Below are 18,171 nucleotides of genomic sequence, written 5' to 3' on the forward strand. Positions count from 1 at the left end.
TGATTTCGTTTTTTGCCTAAATAAATGTCATGATGGAAAATTTGATGAATTCGTATGCATATGGGAAGATTAACACCATCTTTAACTTTAGACTTTAAGACTCCGTTTTAATTTGACATAAAACATTTTAATAAAATATAATTTTTTTTACGGAAAGTGAAATTTTTTCTATGGGGCGGATTTACGATGCTCCGTGCATCCGTTTTTGTTTTTTTTTTTTCGAAAATTGGCGGAATGAACATTTAGTTGTTTAGTAAAGAACATTTACCTATTTTATAAAGAATATCATATATAGTTGTATTGTAATAAACATATATATTTTTTTTGTAAAAAACATATAGCTATTTTGTAAAAAAAATTCCAAATTTATGTTCATTATATATATCTAAAGAACATCCGTAATATTAATAAAGAACATTATAATTAGAGGTGATCAACTTCAGCCCGACTCGATCAGGCCCGAAAATAGGGTGGGTTTGGGCAAGCCTAAAAATGCATTTTTAATTAAAAATTCAAACTCGGCCCGAAAAAAGCCCGAAAAGCCTGCTACATTTTCCGGGTTTGGGCACGAGATATTATGTTAAAGCCCGGTTCGACCCGAATTTTTTATCACCTCTAATGATAATATAATATAATATAATGAACATTATTTTTATTCAACCACCATAATCTATAGACAAAATTCAAAGAACATTTCAAAATAAACAATTAACATTATGTAAAAGTACATTATACTGACAATCAAAGAACATAAAGATAAAGAATATTATTTAACAGCATGTTATGTTCTTTACCATTCTATAATATGTTCTTTTCACTTTAACTAAATGTTTTTTTAACATTTCTATACAATGTTCTTTATAATTCTATAACATGCATTTTCTTTTCACTTTAACTCCACTTTCCTTTTTCGGCTGTTTGTAAATTCTTCTTCCATTTCCTTATTTGGAAAGCTTTTTATATTTTATTCATTTTTCTCACCTAGTGAACCCAACAACATAAATCATATTTTATTAATTTCATATTATCTCTCCTCCAATTTTCTCAACTACTTTTGCTTTTTACAATTTTTATTCTTTCTACTACCCCACTAACTCCATATTTTATTATTTTCTTCAAATTCTCCAAAAACTCCGCACATGGAGAAATAACCAAATATTTAAAAACGCAGGGAATACAATAATAGTTATAGTTGAAAATAAAAGTGGATGACATGATGGATAAACAAGAAAAAAAACTTTTCAAAGGTGAAAAGTTATAAGAGTATTTTTACTTTACTATAAGAGTATTCCAAAATAATTTCTTTGACTTTGCTTGATATTATTCCACTAGCAAATTAGCAATTATTAAGATCATCTTGTATTTATTAAATATGTATATTTTGATATTAATTCTAGAAGGCAGCCACTTAGAATTGACTCATATAGGTCTTCCACCATCAATTAATTATTAACCCAACAAGTAATTCCTCTCTATATATGTAAGCATATCCAACAACCATTAATGCACATCATAAAACACCTAGTACAACAAAAACCAAGTGTGCCATGAATCTCATCTTCCCTTACTTGTGCATTGTGACGATCCATTTCTTAAGCCTCATCTACTATGTAATGCCTAATAGTGTAGATCGTGTCGCCCTCTTGGCGATTAAGTCTCGAATAACTTTAGACCCTCATGGAGTATTAAACTCTTGGAATGACTCCATTCCTATTTGTAAGGGGCAAGGTGTCACTTGTGGCACCAAGCATCCACATCCACATCGAGTCGTTGGTTTAGATCTATCTTCTAAAGATTTGGCGGGAACTTTATCACCTTATGTTGGTAACTTAAGTTTCCTACATCGTATAAATTTAAACAACAATTCCTTCGGAGGTTAAGATATCTAGGATTATCCAATAACACCTTCGAAGGCCAAATACCATCCAACATATCTCGTTGTTTGAACCTTAAGATACTTATTCTAGGAAATAACCGTCTTAGTGGAACTATTCCATCTCAACTCGGCCTCCTGTCTAACTTGATAGACTTGTCAATCCATAAAAATCACCTTACGGGTGACCTTCTTAACGCGGTTGCCATGAAAATGAACTCATTACAAACACTGTCTGCAGGTTTAAATTCCTTTCAAGGAACCATTCCGGAAAACATTGGAGCGTCATTCCAAAATATGTCATACTTTTCTATTGGAGGAAATAATTTTTCAGGTACTATCCCTTCTTCCTTTTACAATCTTTCTCATCTTCAAGTGGTTGATTTAAGCTTTAATCAACTCCAAGGAACTCTTCCCTTTGATATCGGGTTTCGACTTCCTCACCTTACAACACTCCACTTAGGTAATAATTCCTTCCATGGAAACCTCCCTGCCTCTCTCTCGAACCTTACTCGGCTTGTGAATCTTAATTTATATTATAACAACTTCTCTGGCAAATTTGTGTTTGATGCAAAAAATATGCCTGATTTGAAAGTTTTAGAAATCTCCAATAATATTTTAGGAACAGGAGAAGCTGATGATTTGAGCTTTTTACAAAGTCTTTTGAATTGTAGTCAATTAATAAGACTAGGATTTAAATCAAATTACATGGGTGGAATCTTACCTGGTTATCTTGGTAACTTGTCCACTACACTAGAAGAATTAGATTTGGGAACAAACCAAATTTATGGGAGTATTCCACTAGGATTGTTTAACCTCGTTGGCTTAAGACGAATAAACTTACAAGGAAACCTACTGACCGGACATCTTTCACCTCAAATCGGAAAGCTAGCAAAACTAGAAATATTTTCTTGTATAGGCAATCGTCTCACAGGAAGTATTCCTGACTCGATTGGAAATTTGTTGCGGTTGAGTTCATTGTGGTTGGGTGAAAACAACTTCAATGGCATGATACCGTCGAGTCTTGGGCAGTGTACAAATTTGTTAGACTTGTATCTAAGCCAAAACAACCTCACCGGACTAGTACCTTCTCAATTATTTCTTTCTTCTTCGACCTTGATTTATTTTTACTTGGATAGCAATCAATTACAAGGTGAAATCCCAGAAGAAATCGGTCAGATAAAAAATTTAGTTCAATTTGTCATACACGAAAATGCATTCTCTGGGGAGTTTCCTAGTAGAGCCTTGGAAGCTGCACCGCCATTGATGTTATAGATTTGGGAGCTAACTTCTTTACTGGATCCGTCCCTGACTCATTCAAGTCATTAACTAGTTTGAGTTATTTAAATTTAGCGCATAACAATCTTTCTGGTCATATTCCAAATTTCTTGTCCAGGTTTCCGTTGATGACAATAGATTTGTCCTTCAATAACTTCCAAGGAGAGGTTCCTACAAAAGGGGCTTTTGCAAATTTAAATGCTCTCAATATTTCCGGGAACAATCAACTTTGTGGAGGAGTTCCTAACCTTCATTTGCCAAGGTGTTTGCCCAAATCTACTTCGGATAATAGAGGGTCTAAATATAAGGGTAATAATTTATCTAGTGTCGAGATTGTGACAATTTCAATAGCTTCTTTAGTTGTAAGTGTGTCCATATTATCATTAGTGTACTTCCTACTTTGTTCCAGGAGAAAACAAAACAAATTGTCACATGGATCGGGTATGAACTTGAAAGAGCCCTTCTCCAAAGTATCTTACGATATGCTTCTCAAAGCAACTGATAGCTTTTCGGAAGCAAACTTACTTAGTGCGGGTCATTTTGGGTCTGTTTACAAAGGGGTCCTTGCTCTAGAGAGTAATATGGTTGTAGCTATTAAAGTTATCAGACTTGAACAGAGAGGAGCTGCCAAAAGTTTCATGGCTGAGTGTGAAGCATTAAGAAGTCTCCGTCATAGGAACCTTCTTAAGATTGTCACGGTTTGCTCGAGTACTGACTTTCAAGGCAATGATTTCAAGGCTTTGGTGTACGAGTATATGACTAATGGAAGTCTTCATCATTGGATTCACATGGATCCAAATTTGAGAACCTTAAGTCTACTTCAAAGGGTAGAGATTGCAATTGATGTGGCGAGTGCACTGGATTATCTGCACAATGATTGTGACGAACCTATCATTCATTGTGACCTAAAACCAAGCAACATTCTCCTCGATGATGACATGGTTTCTCATGTTGGGGAATTTGGGTTAGCAAGATTCCATTTACGTGCAAGTGCAAATAATAGCAGCTCAGTTACAGTCAAGGGAACAGTTGGGTATGCCGCTCCAGGTAAGAACAAAATAATATGGATTAACACTATACTATGTTCAATCTTTTTATCTGTTTTTTTTTTAAAAAAAATAAATGTATATATCTTTTCTCTACTTTAATAAGCTCTGTTTTTAAACAGAGTATGGTATGGGAAGCATGGTTTCTAAGGAAGGTGATGTTTACAGCTATGGCATTGTGCTGTTAGAGTTGACGACTTCCAAAAATCCCACTGATAGGATGTTCGAAGGAGGTTTAGACCTGCATACTTATGCTAAATCAGCAACATTGCCTAATCAATTGATAAACATCATTGACCCAAGGCTGTTAGATAATGACGTTGGTAATTTAAGTGAAGGAAACGAAGGTGAAGTTTTAGCAGAAAATGAAAGAAAAATGAAGTGCATAAGGTCTGTCATTGAAATCGGAGTGAAATGTTCCGTAGAGTCACCACAAGATCGAATGAGGATTGAAGATGCGATTGAAGAGTTACAAGTAACAAGGGATGTTCTCCTTAAAGAACTACATATCATCCGTGCAATGCACATTACGAGGTACACAAAAATATACAATTTACATTAGATTTAATTCTTTGGTATCATTATATTCCCTTACTAATTTTTCTAAGCTCTTTCAGGGATCTTGCTGGTTAAATAAACACCGTATTATATGACTAATCCAAGACATAGACAGAAAATTGATTCAGAGTAAGCTTTTGGTTTTACTGTCAATCTATTATTACTACGTACAATGTATCAAAGGCAAAGTGTATTATATTAAAGATCATGATGTAACTAATACAGAGTATATACATTATTTTCTGATTATGAAAAAATAATAATAATAATAATAATAATAATAATAATAATAATAATAATAATAATAAATTAAGTGATCTTCCAGGTCCAGCAGTATCAAGCACGTACAATATCCAGCCTAAGCTAATCAAAGCAACTCAAAGTGAAGTTTAGTTATCGGCTTATCACTACTATACTATCCATTCGGGAGAACAAGATCATATTAAAGGTTGTTCATAGTTGCTATTTTTCGGTTTCTGTAGTGTGTAAAATCTGTACATTGTACTAAATGCATACAATGGAGAACGATTTAAAGAGTAATTAATTCAAAGTATTTAATTATCTTAGCATGTACACCTTTTTTCCTATTTCCCTACCTTATAAAAAGTAGAAAATAACTCTTAGGAATAGTGTGCTACCAACTATACCCTAAAAAATATGTAAAAAATTGTGTACAAAAATGTATATTTACTTTTTTACCCTCATTAATATGTTTACTCTCATTAATATATTTAATTGGTTTTTTTTCATTAAACATACCATCAATTAATAAAAAGTTTTTTTTTAACAAAAACTTATAATGCCTTTTTTTTAAATAAAATAATTATAATGTTTTGCACTTCATATGCTATTATTATTATTTAAAAAGGAAAAAAATTGTATGTACGAAGATTTTGTTTATTACCACGAGATGATTTATTTTTACTCCTTCGTGATTGCTCTTCTTATTTACAATTATGTTGTCCTTTAATTACAAATATTGTTAAGGTTTATTAGCTTTTCAATTGTACATTATTTGATGGCACGCACATAAAAAACGTGGAATTTAAATGACATTCATATTAAATAATGATATTCGAGCAGATGTTATCAAGAAGTATAAATAACTTTAAAATCCTAAAATCGAGAGACATCGATGATAGAAAAAAAAATGTATTAAATATGGAGTTAATTTAAGAGGAAAAATATAACTAAGTGGTTATTGCTTTAGTATTAGATATAGATATAGATATTAGATGGTCGTAGAACATTGAACTTACATTATTAAGTGTATAGCTGCAACGAACATTTCACATATTATTACTCCGTATGACCAAGTTAAAAAAAATTCGTTTGAAGAAAAAATACGTTAAGTATTATTGAATCACACAAATCAATTAAGAGTTCTAAACTAGCTTAAGATATGAAGTGATGCAAATCAATTAAATATTATTTAATAATAATTTTGAAATAACACTGTCAAACTTTTGAGGGTTTTAAAAAATAATTGTCATTAAAGATTTAGGTGGCTTTTTTTTATACTTCTACAAAACCACTATATTGGCACATAAACCAAATAGTACGTATTAAAACTACCAGGTCTACCACCCAAACCAGAGGTGTAACTACACGCTAATACAACTTCTATGCAAGAGCTAACTCTTTCGCGTGCATCGCGCGCGTAGGATACCCTAGTAGTATTAAAAGCAACAGATTTATAAGATCAAAAAATTTACATACATCTATTGGATGTGTAGCGTTTCGAAATTGATATGCCCAAGCAATTTTCATATACTCGTTTTCAATTTTTTCGAATGAGCTTTTTACAAGGTTTGATACTTGGTAAGCTCATGTATGATTAAAGGACTGATAAAGTAGCTAGAGTTAAAATGATTCAACATTGAATTTTAAATAGTGCTCCGTTTGCTTGTCTTGGTTTGATGCTCCTTCCGTGTTTTTTCAAGTGTTACATTTTGACCGGCACATAGTTTTAGACAATTTAATTGATTTAAATAAAATAAAAGGTTAGTGGAGTAGTTGGAGTATTAAAAAAATATAAAAGAAAGATAGTGGAGTTAATAGTTTATTGAAAAGTAATGAATGTGAGAGGAAATATATAATAAAAAAGTAGTAGTGGGTTTAGGTGGGGACCATGAGAGGAGAGAAATATAATATTTTAATGTAGCTTTTTGCCAAAAAAGGAAGTGTAATACTTAAAAAAACACGGCCAAAAATAGAAAGTGTAACACTTAAAAAAACACGAAGGGAGTATTATATCTTACTCAAAGTTCAGTGAACTCGTGTGTATTTAATTTGTGGAGTTATTATTATAATGCTTGAGCTGATGATCGATTAAGCAATGAATGTTACTCCTGACAAACTAGTGGAAACAAAATAGGTTTCCTTAATCACAATCTATTCAAATTGTTTCCATTCCACTAGGATACCAAACATATAGTAAGGGTAACGTTTATCATTACCCTTTTTTCCTACTTATTTGAATCCTTTCGGTTTCATTTACGAGGTTTATACCAAACACCTCCTAAAATTTTATGATCTTGATTTTCTTGTCTTCCTATTTTTTCATTTTGGATAAAAAAAAGTTGGAAAAATGAAAATTAAAAATCCAACTTTTGTTCGGTCTTCTCTTAAAAATCCAACCTTCATAACCCACCTGCTTATTTAAAGATCCATTACCTGTTGATGACCGATTTTTGTAAGTTATATGCGCCTTGTTAGCTAATAATAGGTCAATTATCTTTTTAATTATTAAAAACACAAAAATAATTAAAAGAAAAAGAAAAAAAATCCAAATCCCCTTTTACACCACCACCACCTTCTCCTGCCACCACCGCCACCTTTCCCTGCCACTACTCCCTCTCCCCCTCTCTCCCCTGCGCGGCCACCGCCCATCGGAACCCAACCCACACGCCACCAACAAAAACGCACAGCCCACTGGAACCCAACGCATACCACCACCACCTTCCCCTGCCACCAACACACACGCCCAACCACCAACAAAAACGCAGAGACACCAACTCCACCGCTCAGCCACCAACTCCACCTCCACGCCACCAACACACACGCCCAGTAGTCTGGTCCTCCACCATTTTAGGTTGAATACAGGATTGATTTCATCAAAATTAATCTCAGTAGTCTGGTCCTCCACGAAACCCATGAAACCCCCTTCCTCCGTCCATTAAATCGCAACCCATTAAACCCCCTTCCACGAAACACGACCACCTAACCCATGAAACCGAACTAGCATGAAAATACCCACCCACAGACAACCTTTGATGGCTTTGAAACCGACCATCCAAGAATCAAAATCGTCGCCGAAAAACGTCGGAATGTCACGAAATTGATGCGGTGGTACATAGAGGAGAGGGAAAGTCATTAGAGGTGTATTTTGGGATCAGGGTTGGGTATCAGAGCAGCAGGGGGGTCGCACCGTGGGTTTCGAGGCGGCAGGTGGTGGGTTGTTTCCGTTTTATGGTGGGTTGTTGGGGTTGTTTCCAGTTTTGTGGTTGGTTGTTGTGGTGGCGAAATTGGTGGATTGATGGGTTGTTTTTGTTTATTAGGAGAGAGGAGAGAGAAAGAGGAGGAGTGAGAAGAGAAATTAAGAGATAAAAAAAAAACTTTTTAACCTGTTTAATAGGTTAAAGGTCAAACGAATCAGTTGGAGAAGGTGGGGTATAAAGGTTGTGTTTGTAGCATTTTTTGGATAACCCGAAAGGGGGGTATGGATTCCCGTGGGAGACAGATCTGGGATGCAACACTCGTACGGCCTAATTACCTGCAAAACAACGGATCTCCGATGTGCCGGAGATTCTCCTGCGACGATCAAGTTAGTGACCGGAAAACGAAATTTTAGAGAGAGAAAGTAGATAGAAGTGAGAGCATATTTTGGGCATTGTACCTTTGGGAATTGTGTATCCTCCTCTTCCATCATGAAATGATGGGGGTATTTATAAGGAAGTGGGAGATCGTGCTCCTAGTATTTCATAACCTAGGAAGATTGACTGCCCTATACGTGGTTGACACGTGTATTAGGGTTTCTTTTATGCTAGGCATGTTTCCTTAATGGGCTTTGAGCCCTTCATTTTCTTATATCTCTCTTTAGGCTACGTGTCATGCTCTTATTGACATTTATTTAGCTGAGCAGGATGCCACGTGTCGGCTTATAATTGGGCCACTTTTTGGCCTCTCATTTGTCTATAAAAAGGGGTAAAAATACCCCTAAATAGGTTGGATTTTTATAAGATTAATGGAAGGTTGGATTTTTATAGAAAGACCATACAAAGGTTGGATTTTTAGATTCCATTTTACCAAAAAAGTTTTAGATTTAATTGGAGTGAACTTATTTTTATTCCTATAAAAAAAATTATAAAAAAAAAGAGAGAGAGAGCTTATTTTTATTGAACTAGAAAAACATAGATAAAACTGATGATTTTACTGTAATCTTATGGCTTTTGACTACAATTATTATTATTTTTTTTTTAATGGAAGGCTAAGATTATTTATTTTTGATTTATTTTTAATTAAAAATATTTTTTAATTATTTTAAATATATTTTTATCTTCCAAAAATTATTTTTAATATTTTTGAAATTCTGAAAATAAAAAAAATGTGTATAATAATAAAAAAAATAATTTTTTATTTAAAAATAAATCGAAAAACAAAAAAACTTAGGGTTCGTTTGGCATTGCTGTGGTTTTCTGTTTTTTAGTTTTTAGTTTTTAAAAAGTATATGATATATGTCCGATAATGAATGAAAAAATATTTAAACTTATTAAAATCATAATAATTTTGAAAACTGACAAGAGAAAAGTGGAAACACCTTTTTCTTGTTTTCTGTTTTTGTTTTATGATTTTTGGTTTTCAAAAAAACAGGAAACTAAAAACAAAAAATGATGTCAAACAAGTCCTCAACTGTCCATTTAAAAAAATTGTAGTAGTCAAAAGTAGACTACATTAGAATTGATAAAAACCAATAATAAAAAAAAAAAAAAAAAAAAAAGCAAATAATTTTAATTTCCTACTTTCCTAGTAGTTTAATTGAATAATAGCAGGAATGCATGCAGCCATGCATACCGTGTTCAATGGAGTAGAAGACTTGGAAGTATATAATTATAGAGTACGTTGACGGTAGTACATGACTCGTATTTTCTTTGTCTGCTGACCCCGATAAATGAGTTGATGACTTTCTATCAATAATAATGCTGATCTTTGTGTCTACCTCCTTAGCTACGGTAGTATGGGCACTACGGTGTACTTTTTCTGAATCTAAAGTCCATGCATAGTTTTGCACCTTATGTAAAGTGGATTTTTCTCACCCACTAGTTTTCTTCCATTTTATATACAAAGATAGTAAGATACTACTATACGGGTGTGTTTGGTAAAAAACTTTTTAAAGAGCTTTTAGCTTATTTTGTCCAATTAGATGTTTGACCAATTAAAAAAGCTAATTTGGGTGTTTGATATATAGCTTATTAAAAGAGTTTTTTGGGCTCAAAAAACTCTTTTAGAAAAAGCTCATTATAAGAGATTTTTAAAATTAGCTTATTGTACAATTAACTTTTTGTTTCTTAAATACACTAAAACAGCTAACAATTAAAAGCTATTTACCAAACATTTTTATACAATCAGCTAATTATAACCAGCTAGTCAATCCAGCTACTATAACCAGCTAGTTAAACCAGCTATTATAACCAGCTACCAGCTAATTACCAAACAGGGACATCACCTTAATACAATCCTTAACATATGTAGTTAAATTGGGCAAAAAGATTATTTGTAAATGGATGAAATTAATATTATGGAATTTTTTTTTCAAGACAAAGTAAACCATTCATATAATTGACACATACATCTATATAATTTAAGAAAAGTAAAGATGTAGTATGTATTCTAGGTTTCCAAAACCCAAATCATAACATCCCTATGATTCTCCAAAATGAAAACTAAAATTATAGTTATGAAAATAAAAATCGCACATAATCAACATTTATTAAAAAGATGGGAAATTTTAGAAATGCAATATCACTAAATTTTTGTTCTATTCACCTTAATTTTTTACTAAACAAATATTTTTATTAAAATCAAATAATTTTTCACTTAATTTAAATAATTTTATTACACTTAAAATTACTTTTACTGAATATAAAAAATTGATAATTTTTGGTCTTTAGATAGCCACAAGGCGCTTGATGAGATCAGGATGGAAAGTCTAACCACTTGAGCTATCTCTAACTCTCATAAAAAATTGATAGTCAATGTTATATACATCATATATTGACATCAAATTACTATGATGTCAAAAAAAAAAAAATACAAATTATTATTTGGTAGGTGCAGTGGAGTACTACTTAGGAGATTGTAATATGCTCTCTCTCTCTCTCTCTCTCTCTCTCTCTCTCTCTCTCTCTCTCTCTCTCTATATATATATATATATATATATATATATATATATATATATATATATATATATATATATAATACGGAGTAAAAATTAAAGAGTTATGCATCATCAAGACATCAATAGATACATGTATTGAATATTGTCAGATGCTATATTTATAGACTATTAAGAAAATAAGAATCATGCTATTAAATTACAAAGTATTCATTTTTTTTAAGGAATTACAAAGTATTCATTGTGTCTTGATAACAACTTTTTATTTTAAAAGAAAAAAATAATAAATTAGATATAATTAGTGTAGGATTTATTTATTTTTATTTATTTATTTATTTATTTATTTATTTTATCTTAAAAGGGTGGTATTTAAAATTTAGTCTGACATAATCTTAAATTTTAGTGTCTAGTCGGGCTTGGTGATGCCTTGATCTCTTAATCTAACAGAGTTTGTGCACAGTTGTTACCTTGATTGCATAAAAAGGATGGAGTTAATAAGTAATTTAAATGAACAATGAAGTGAGACTTTATTGTATGAACAAAAGCCAAGCTTCTACAAAACCATCATAATCTTGACCAATAATCACGGGTCTTCATTGATTGCTCCATAAGATGGGGTACTTAGTTACCCTCTTCGAAGGTAATCTCTTGAGTCTTGACTATGATAGACCACGCATTTGAACATTCTATATTTGTATTCTTTACCGCGTCTTTGTACTACAACTTATGTGCTTATATAAGTGCACATTGATACGCATACTACGCTACCAAGCCTATTCTACTTCTTGAAATAATTCATATATATCAAACTTAGTTATGAATCTCATTTTTGCCTCTCTAGTCATTTTGTTTATCCATTTCTTAATCCTGTTTTACACCGTCTTGCCTACAAATAATGTAGACCGTGTTGCCCTCTTAGCAATTAAATCCGAAATTAGTGAGGACCCTCGAGGGGTTTTGAGCTCTTGGAATAACTCCGTCCCTCACTGTCAATGGTCGGGTGTTATTTGTGGTGTTAAGCATCCACATCGAGTAGTTGAATTAGATCTTGCAAACAACGGTTTGGTGGGAACTTTATCACCTTATGTAGGCAACTTGAGTTTCCTTCATTATCTCCGCTTGTCCAATAATGCTTTTAGAGGCTACATTCCACCTCAAATTGGCCATCTACTTAGATTAAGGTCTCTAGTATTAGGAGTAAACTCCTTTGAAGGTGAAATCCCGGGCAACATATCTCGCTGCCTGAGACTGAGGAAGATAAGTCTTGCCCATAACTATCTTACCGGAGCCATCCCACCTCAATTTGGTCTTCTAACCAACTTAGAGCAGTTAGCAATCGAGAGTAACCAACTCACCGGTGACCTACTCAACACGGTTGTTATCAATATGACATCCTTGCAAATGTTATCTGCACCCTATAATTCGTTCCAAGGAAGCATTCCAGACAACATTGGAGTACTCCAAAATTTAACATACATCGCCCTTGCACAAAATATGATTTCAGGTAATATTCCTCCTTTATACAATTTATCATCTCTTCGAGTCTTTGATTTGGAGTTGAATCGACTCCAAGGAACTCTTCCATTAGATATCGGATTTAGTCTTCCTCAACTCACTTATTTCAAAATAAATGGGAATTCCTTCCATGGTCATGTTCCAATATCACTTTCAAACCTTACTCATCTTGAGGAACTAAGTATATATTCTAACAATTTCACGGGAAAATTCATGTTTAGTGCTAGAAACATGCCTGGTCTTAGGTGGCTAGATATTGCAGATAACTATTTGGGAACAAGAGAAGCTGATGACTTAAGTTTTTTACAAACGCTTGCTAATTGTAGCCAATTGAAACTTCTAGGATGTGCCAATAACAACTTTGGAGGAGTCCTACCTCATTATCTTGGCAACTTGTCAAGTAGTCTAACTGAAGTATCTTTTGGTAGAAATCAAATTATAGGAAGTATTCCAACGGGGTTATTTAACCTCATTAACTTGAAGCGACTAGATTTAGAACACAATCATTTGTCCGGAAACCTTCCACCACAAATCGGAAAGCTAAGAAATTTAGAAGCCTTTTACTGTGATAACAATCATCTTATTGGCAAGATTCCATTTTCATTGGGAAATTTGTCACGGTTGAGTCAGCTCTATTTGGACAAGAATAGCTTCAAAGGGATCATACCCTCGAGTCTAGGAGAGTTAGGGAATTTATTGTATCTATCTCTTTCACAAAACAACCTTAGTGGATTTGTTCCTCCTCAACTATTCGACGCGACTTCAATGTTGGTCGAGCTACATTTAGATCATAACAATCTACAAGGAATTATCCCTATGGAGATTGAGCAATTGAAGAATTTAGTTTGGTTGGATTTGTCAGAAAATGGATTTTATGGGGAGCTTCCTATAGGCTTGAGTAGTTGCATTGGCCTTATTGAGCTAGACTTGGGAGGAAACTTTTTTAGTGGATCTATCCCCAAATCTTTTAAGTCTTTAGCCAGTATGAGTACTATGAATCTCTCTCATAATAAGTTGTCTGGTCCAATTCCAAGTTTCTTGGCAAATTTCTCCTTGATAAAACTGGATTTGTCTTTCAATAATTTTGAGGGAAAGATCCCTAAAGAAGGGGTTTTTGCAAATATTAGTGCATTCTCAATTCTTGGGAATAACAAGCTTTGTGGAGGGATTCCAGAGCTTCACTTGCCAACATGTCCTCTCTATCCTACACCGAAAAGAAAGAAGGGTAAATTGTCAGTAGTTGTGATTGTGATCATTGCGGTAGCTTCTCTGGTTGTGGGTGTGTCCATATTGTCATTAGTGTACTTCCTACTTGGCTCAAGGCGGATACAAAATAAAAAATCTGGAGGATCAGAGTTGAACATGGTAGAGCCCTTTTCAAAAGTGTCTTATCACATGCTGCTCAAAGCAACTGACAGATTTTCGGAAGCTAATTTACTTGGTGCGGGTCGTTTTGGGTCTGTTTTCAAAGGAGTCCTTGATCCAGAGAGTAACATGGTTGTGGCTGTTAAAGTTATCAGTCTTGAACAAAGAGGAGCTACCAAAAGTTTCATGGCCGAGTGTGAAGCATTAAGAAGTATCCGACATAGGAACCTTCTTGAAATTGTCACTGTTTGCTCGAGTACTGACTTTCAAGGCAACGATTTCAAGGCTTTGGTGTATGAGTTCATGACAAATGGAAGTCTACATCAATGGATTCACACGGATCCAAATTTGAGAACCCTAAGTCTACTTGAAAGGGTAGAGATTGCAATTGATGTGGCGAGTGCTCTGGATTATCTGCACAATGATTGTGCTGAACCTATCATTCATTGCGACCTAAAACCAAGTAACATTCTGCTCGACAATGACATGGTTGCTCATGTTGGGGACTTTGGGTTGGCAAGGTTTCATTTACGTGCAAGTGAAAATAACAGTAGCTCTGTTGCAGTCAAGGGAACAGTTGGATATGCCGCTCCAGGTAAGAACAAAACAATGACACAATTCCAATAGGTTCAATCTTCATTTTGTCTTTAATTTTTTTAACAAGTGTATATTTTCTCTGCTTTGATGATAATTTTTTAACAGAGTATGGTGTGGGAAGCATGGTTTCTAAGAAAGGTGACGTATACAGTTACGGCATTGTGTTGTTAGAGTTGATGACTTCCAAAAATCCCACTGATAGGATGTTCGAAGGAGGTTTAGACCTGCATACTTATGCTAAATCAGCAACATTATCGCCTAATCAATTGATAAACATCATTGACCCAAGGCTCTTAGATGATGGCACTGATAATGCTAGTGAAGGAAATGATGGCGAACTTTTGGCAGAGAATGAAAGGAAAATGAAGTGCATAAGGTCTGTGGTTGAAATCGGAGTGAAATGTTCAGTAGAGTCACCACAAGATCGAATGAAGATCGAAGACGCTATCGGAGAGTTACAAGTAACAAGGGATGTTCTGCTTAAAGAGCTACATATCATCCGTGCAAGGCACATTAGGTACATACTATTTACATTAGATTTAATTGTACCTAATGGAGGCATCACTGTATAATTTAGTTTCTTTACTGATTTTTCTAAGCTCTTTCAGGGATGTTGCCGGTTAAACAAGGTATATGACTAATCTAAGACAAGTAGATATTGATTCAAAGTAAGTATATTGTTTCATATTCAATATATTACGGAGTACTTCTTAAATTTTATTCGAAGGCAAGATATATTATGTTCGAGATTATAATTTCAAAAAATGAGTATACATTATTTTCTGATTATGAAAAATAATCAACTATGAAAAACTAATATAAGTGATTATCCAGGTCCATCAGTATCAAGCGCATATAAAATCCAGTCCATGCTATGTTTAGCAGCTAAAAGAGAAGTTCAATTACCGGCCTATCACAATATTATCCAGCCAAAGACAACAAGATCATATTAATGGTTGTTCGTAGTTGCTAGTTTTAATTTCTGTTTCTGAAGTGAAGTCTATGCTTTGTACTATTATTTATAAATTGAATAAAGATATTAGAGAGTAATTATTAATTCGAAGTATCTATATTAGCTATGTTTTTTTTCCCTTACTAACAAAAAGAAGATAGTTATAAGATTAAAAATTTTACTTACATCTTCTGATGGGTGTGCAGCCTTTGATACATTAAAGTTAAATGTATGATCAAAGGACTGATGATTATTGAGTTGAATGATTCAAAGTTTTCTTTTTTTTTTTTTTTTTTTTTTTTTTAAATAGGTGTCGCAATACTAAAAACAAATATTATCTACGCAGTATTTGTTTTCGTCTGCATTTACTTGAATTGGACGATCGAGTAATCACCCAATCAGCTCACTGTGTAAAAAATGAGAATAAGAAAAATAAAATTAGGAAATTTTGACAATTACCACCTTCTGTTATGTCCATTTTAACAATTACCACCTTCTATTTTTCTTTTTGAAAATTACCACCTTCTATTTTCAAAAACATCAAAAGTTACTACCTTCTTGCCTCTCAACTACCACGTGACATCATTTTGGGCTCATTCTTTCCCTTTCCTCCCTATTTCTCTCCCATTTCTCTTCATAACTCGATTCTTACCTTCTCATTCACTTATTTTCCCCCAAAAATTCAGAAACTCTTCAATTCACTCCTCCAAATCAAAATTAAAGGAAAATTATTGGTGGTTTGGGGAAAAAAAAGTGAAAGGGGAGATGAGAATCCAAATAGGAATGAGAAATGTGAGGGAAATAGGGAGGAAAGGGAAAGAATTGACCCAAAATGACGTCACGTGCTAGTTGGGGGGCAAGAAGGTGGTAACTTTTGATGTTTTTGAAAATAGAAGGTGGTAATTTTCAAAAAAAAAAAAAAAAAAGGTGGTAATTGTCAAAATTTCCATAAAATTATACTCTATAACTTCTATTCTTGAAAAGACAATCCAACAGCATGCAAGTTCGTGTGATAATTTTTCCAATTAATCCATTAATTTTAATTTTTTTTAGTAAATTAATTGATAATAGTTGAATTAATCCACTAATTGCACTTACGTAAGGCATTTTCTCTAACCTTTTCCCTAAATTATCTAATCAATTGATTAATTAACATCATGTTTTCTTTATTTTTTTCAAATAATATTTAATATTATAATTAAAAAAAAATATTATAAGTTCAACTATATAAGTGAAGTACATTATGGGCCAAATTGGCTAGAGACATAGTGTCGTGAAAACCACGCTTAAAAGTTAAAACTGTTAAAGTTACTCGTAATTGCCAAACGGGGCCCATGAGGCACATTCAGGCCATTCAAAATATTACCAATGGACCATCTGACCATCTTAGGTGAGAATGCACATTAAAGATGGGATTATTAGACAATAATTCAAAACTAAATACTTAACAGCGAATCGGTCAAAGATGGAATCATTAAAATAAAGTTTTCTTATTTTATAAAGGAAAATGCTATACATAGCCCTAAGGGTTACATATAATCATTTAATTTACTCTTGAAAATTGTTTAAATTTAGAAAATCATGACAAAAACACACTAATTACACCGATCTGCGCGTGTTTTTGTCATGAATTCCTAACTTTATACATTTTTCAAGATTAAATTCAATGCTTATATATAGCCCTAAGGGCTATGTATAGCATTACCCTTTTATAAAATGAATGATTTTACCGCATTCGTTTGAAAAATGATTACCATATTAGTTTAATGATATATAATATTATCGGTTCTTTTTTTCACGTTATAAAATGGTCACAATTACTCTTACAATATCTACAATGTAAATATAAATTTTGAAAATTTTAATTCAACGTAAAATAAATATTTTTTGAGAAACTATAAAATAAGAATAAAAATTACATAAATGAAACTAAAAATTTAATTAACCAAAAAAAAAAAGTTGATACTACTAAGTAGTACCATTAATAAAGTAATATAATTAACTATTGGCAAAAAAATATGTCAATTTCAAAAGACTACTATAAAATTTCACTATATAATTTCAAAAAACTACTGTAAAATTTCACTATATAAGGGTTTTTTTTGTAGATATATATTCATTCACTTTCAAGATTGAACTGTAGTATATACTTGTAGAGTTGTATAAACTATAAAGGCAAAAGCAAGGTTTAAATCAGTCAATTAACAATAAGTGAAATTTCACTGATAACTGGAAAAAGTGATCAACCATTCGGTTATGTTAGAGTAATTTGTGATTTTTTTTAAAAAAAATAAAATAAAAATTTAACATCATTTCCATTTTTGAGCACATTAATTACATGCTACTTAGAAGTTGGCACATACGGACATATAATAGACGAATTGTAAAAGTATGCTAATAAATTCTGAATAAAACAAGAAGAAATTGGTCTATATGTGTGTGTGACTTTGTCCAAGTATTAGCTTAAAAGGAACCATATAGACGTATAGTCGTGTCTAATAGAGTATTTGTAATAGATGGTCGTCTCTTCGGCTCTTCCTCAAACCTTTCTTAATTATCTTGTACGATGAGTTTTTATAATTTGTTTGATGCC

The 18,171-nt window shown here is 32.8% G+C and overlaps 1 protein-coding gene and 1 pseudogene across 2 annotated transcripts; both read left to right on the forward strand.

The window, feature by feature from the left end:
- Positions 1–1,547: 1,547 nt before the first annotated feature.
- On the forward strand, positions 1,548–4,830 carry LOC145637636 (uncharacterized; annotated as a pseudogene).
- A 7,102-nt stretch (positions 4,831–11,932) lies between these two features.
- Positions 11,933–15,689, forward strand: LOC145624203 (uncharacterized). 2 transcript variants are annotated; one of them, XM_081677202.1, is made up of 4 exons: positions 11,933–14,624; positions 14,732–15,143; positions 15,235–15,294; positions 15,461–15,689. In XM_081677202.1, the coding sequence occupies exons 1-3, from the start codon at positions 11,966–11,968 to the stop codon at positions 15,248–15,250; spliced, it is 3,087 nt and encodes a 1,028-aa protein (XP_081533328.1). In that variant the 5' UTR covers positions 11,933–11,965; the 3' UTR covers positions 15,251–15,294; positions 15,461–15,689. The 2 variants fall into 2 exon arrangements, with proteins under 2 accessions (XP_081533328.1, XP_081533336.1); XM_081677210.1 differs by having other exon boundaries at positions 15,235–15,255.
- The last annotated feature ends 2,482 nt before the right edge of the window (positions 15,690–18,171 follow it).

This window comes from Chenopodium album, chromosome 1 (genome assembly GCF_948465745.1).
Source record: "Chenopodium album chromosome 1, dcCheAlbu1.1, whole genome shotgun sequence".
Taxonomy (NCBI): Eukaryota; Viridiplantae; Streptophyta; class Magnoliopsida; order Caryophyllales; family Amaranthaceae; genus Chenopodium; species Chenopodium album.

Coding starts and splice junctions, on each gene's coding strand:
- LOC145624203 (XM_081677202.1), top strand. CDS start 11,966: ATGAATCTCATTTTTGCCTCTCTAGTCATTTTGTTTATCCATTTCTTA. Junction 14,625..14,731: donor AGTTGGATATGCCGCTCCAG/GTAAGAACAAAA, acceptor ATTTTTTAACAG/AGTATGGTGTGGGAAGCATG.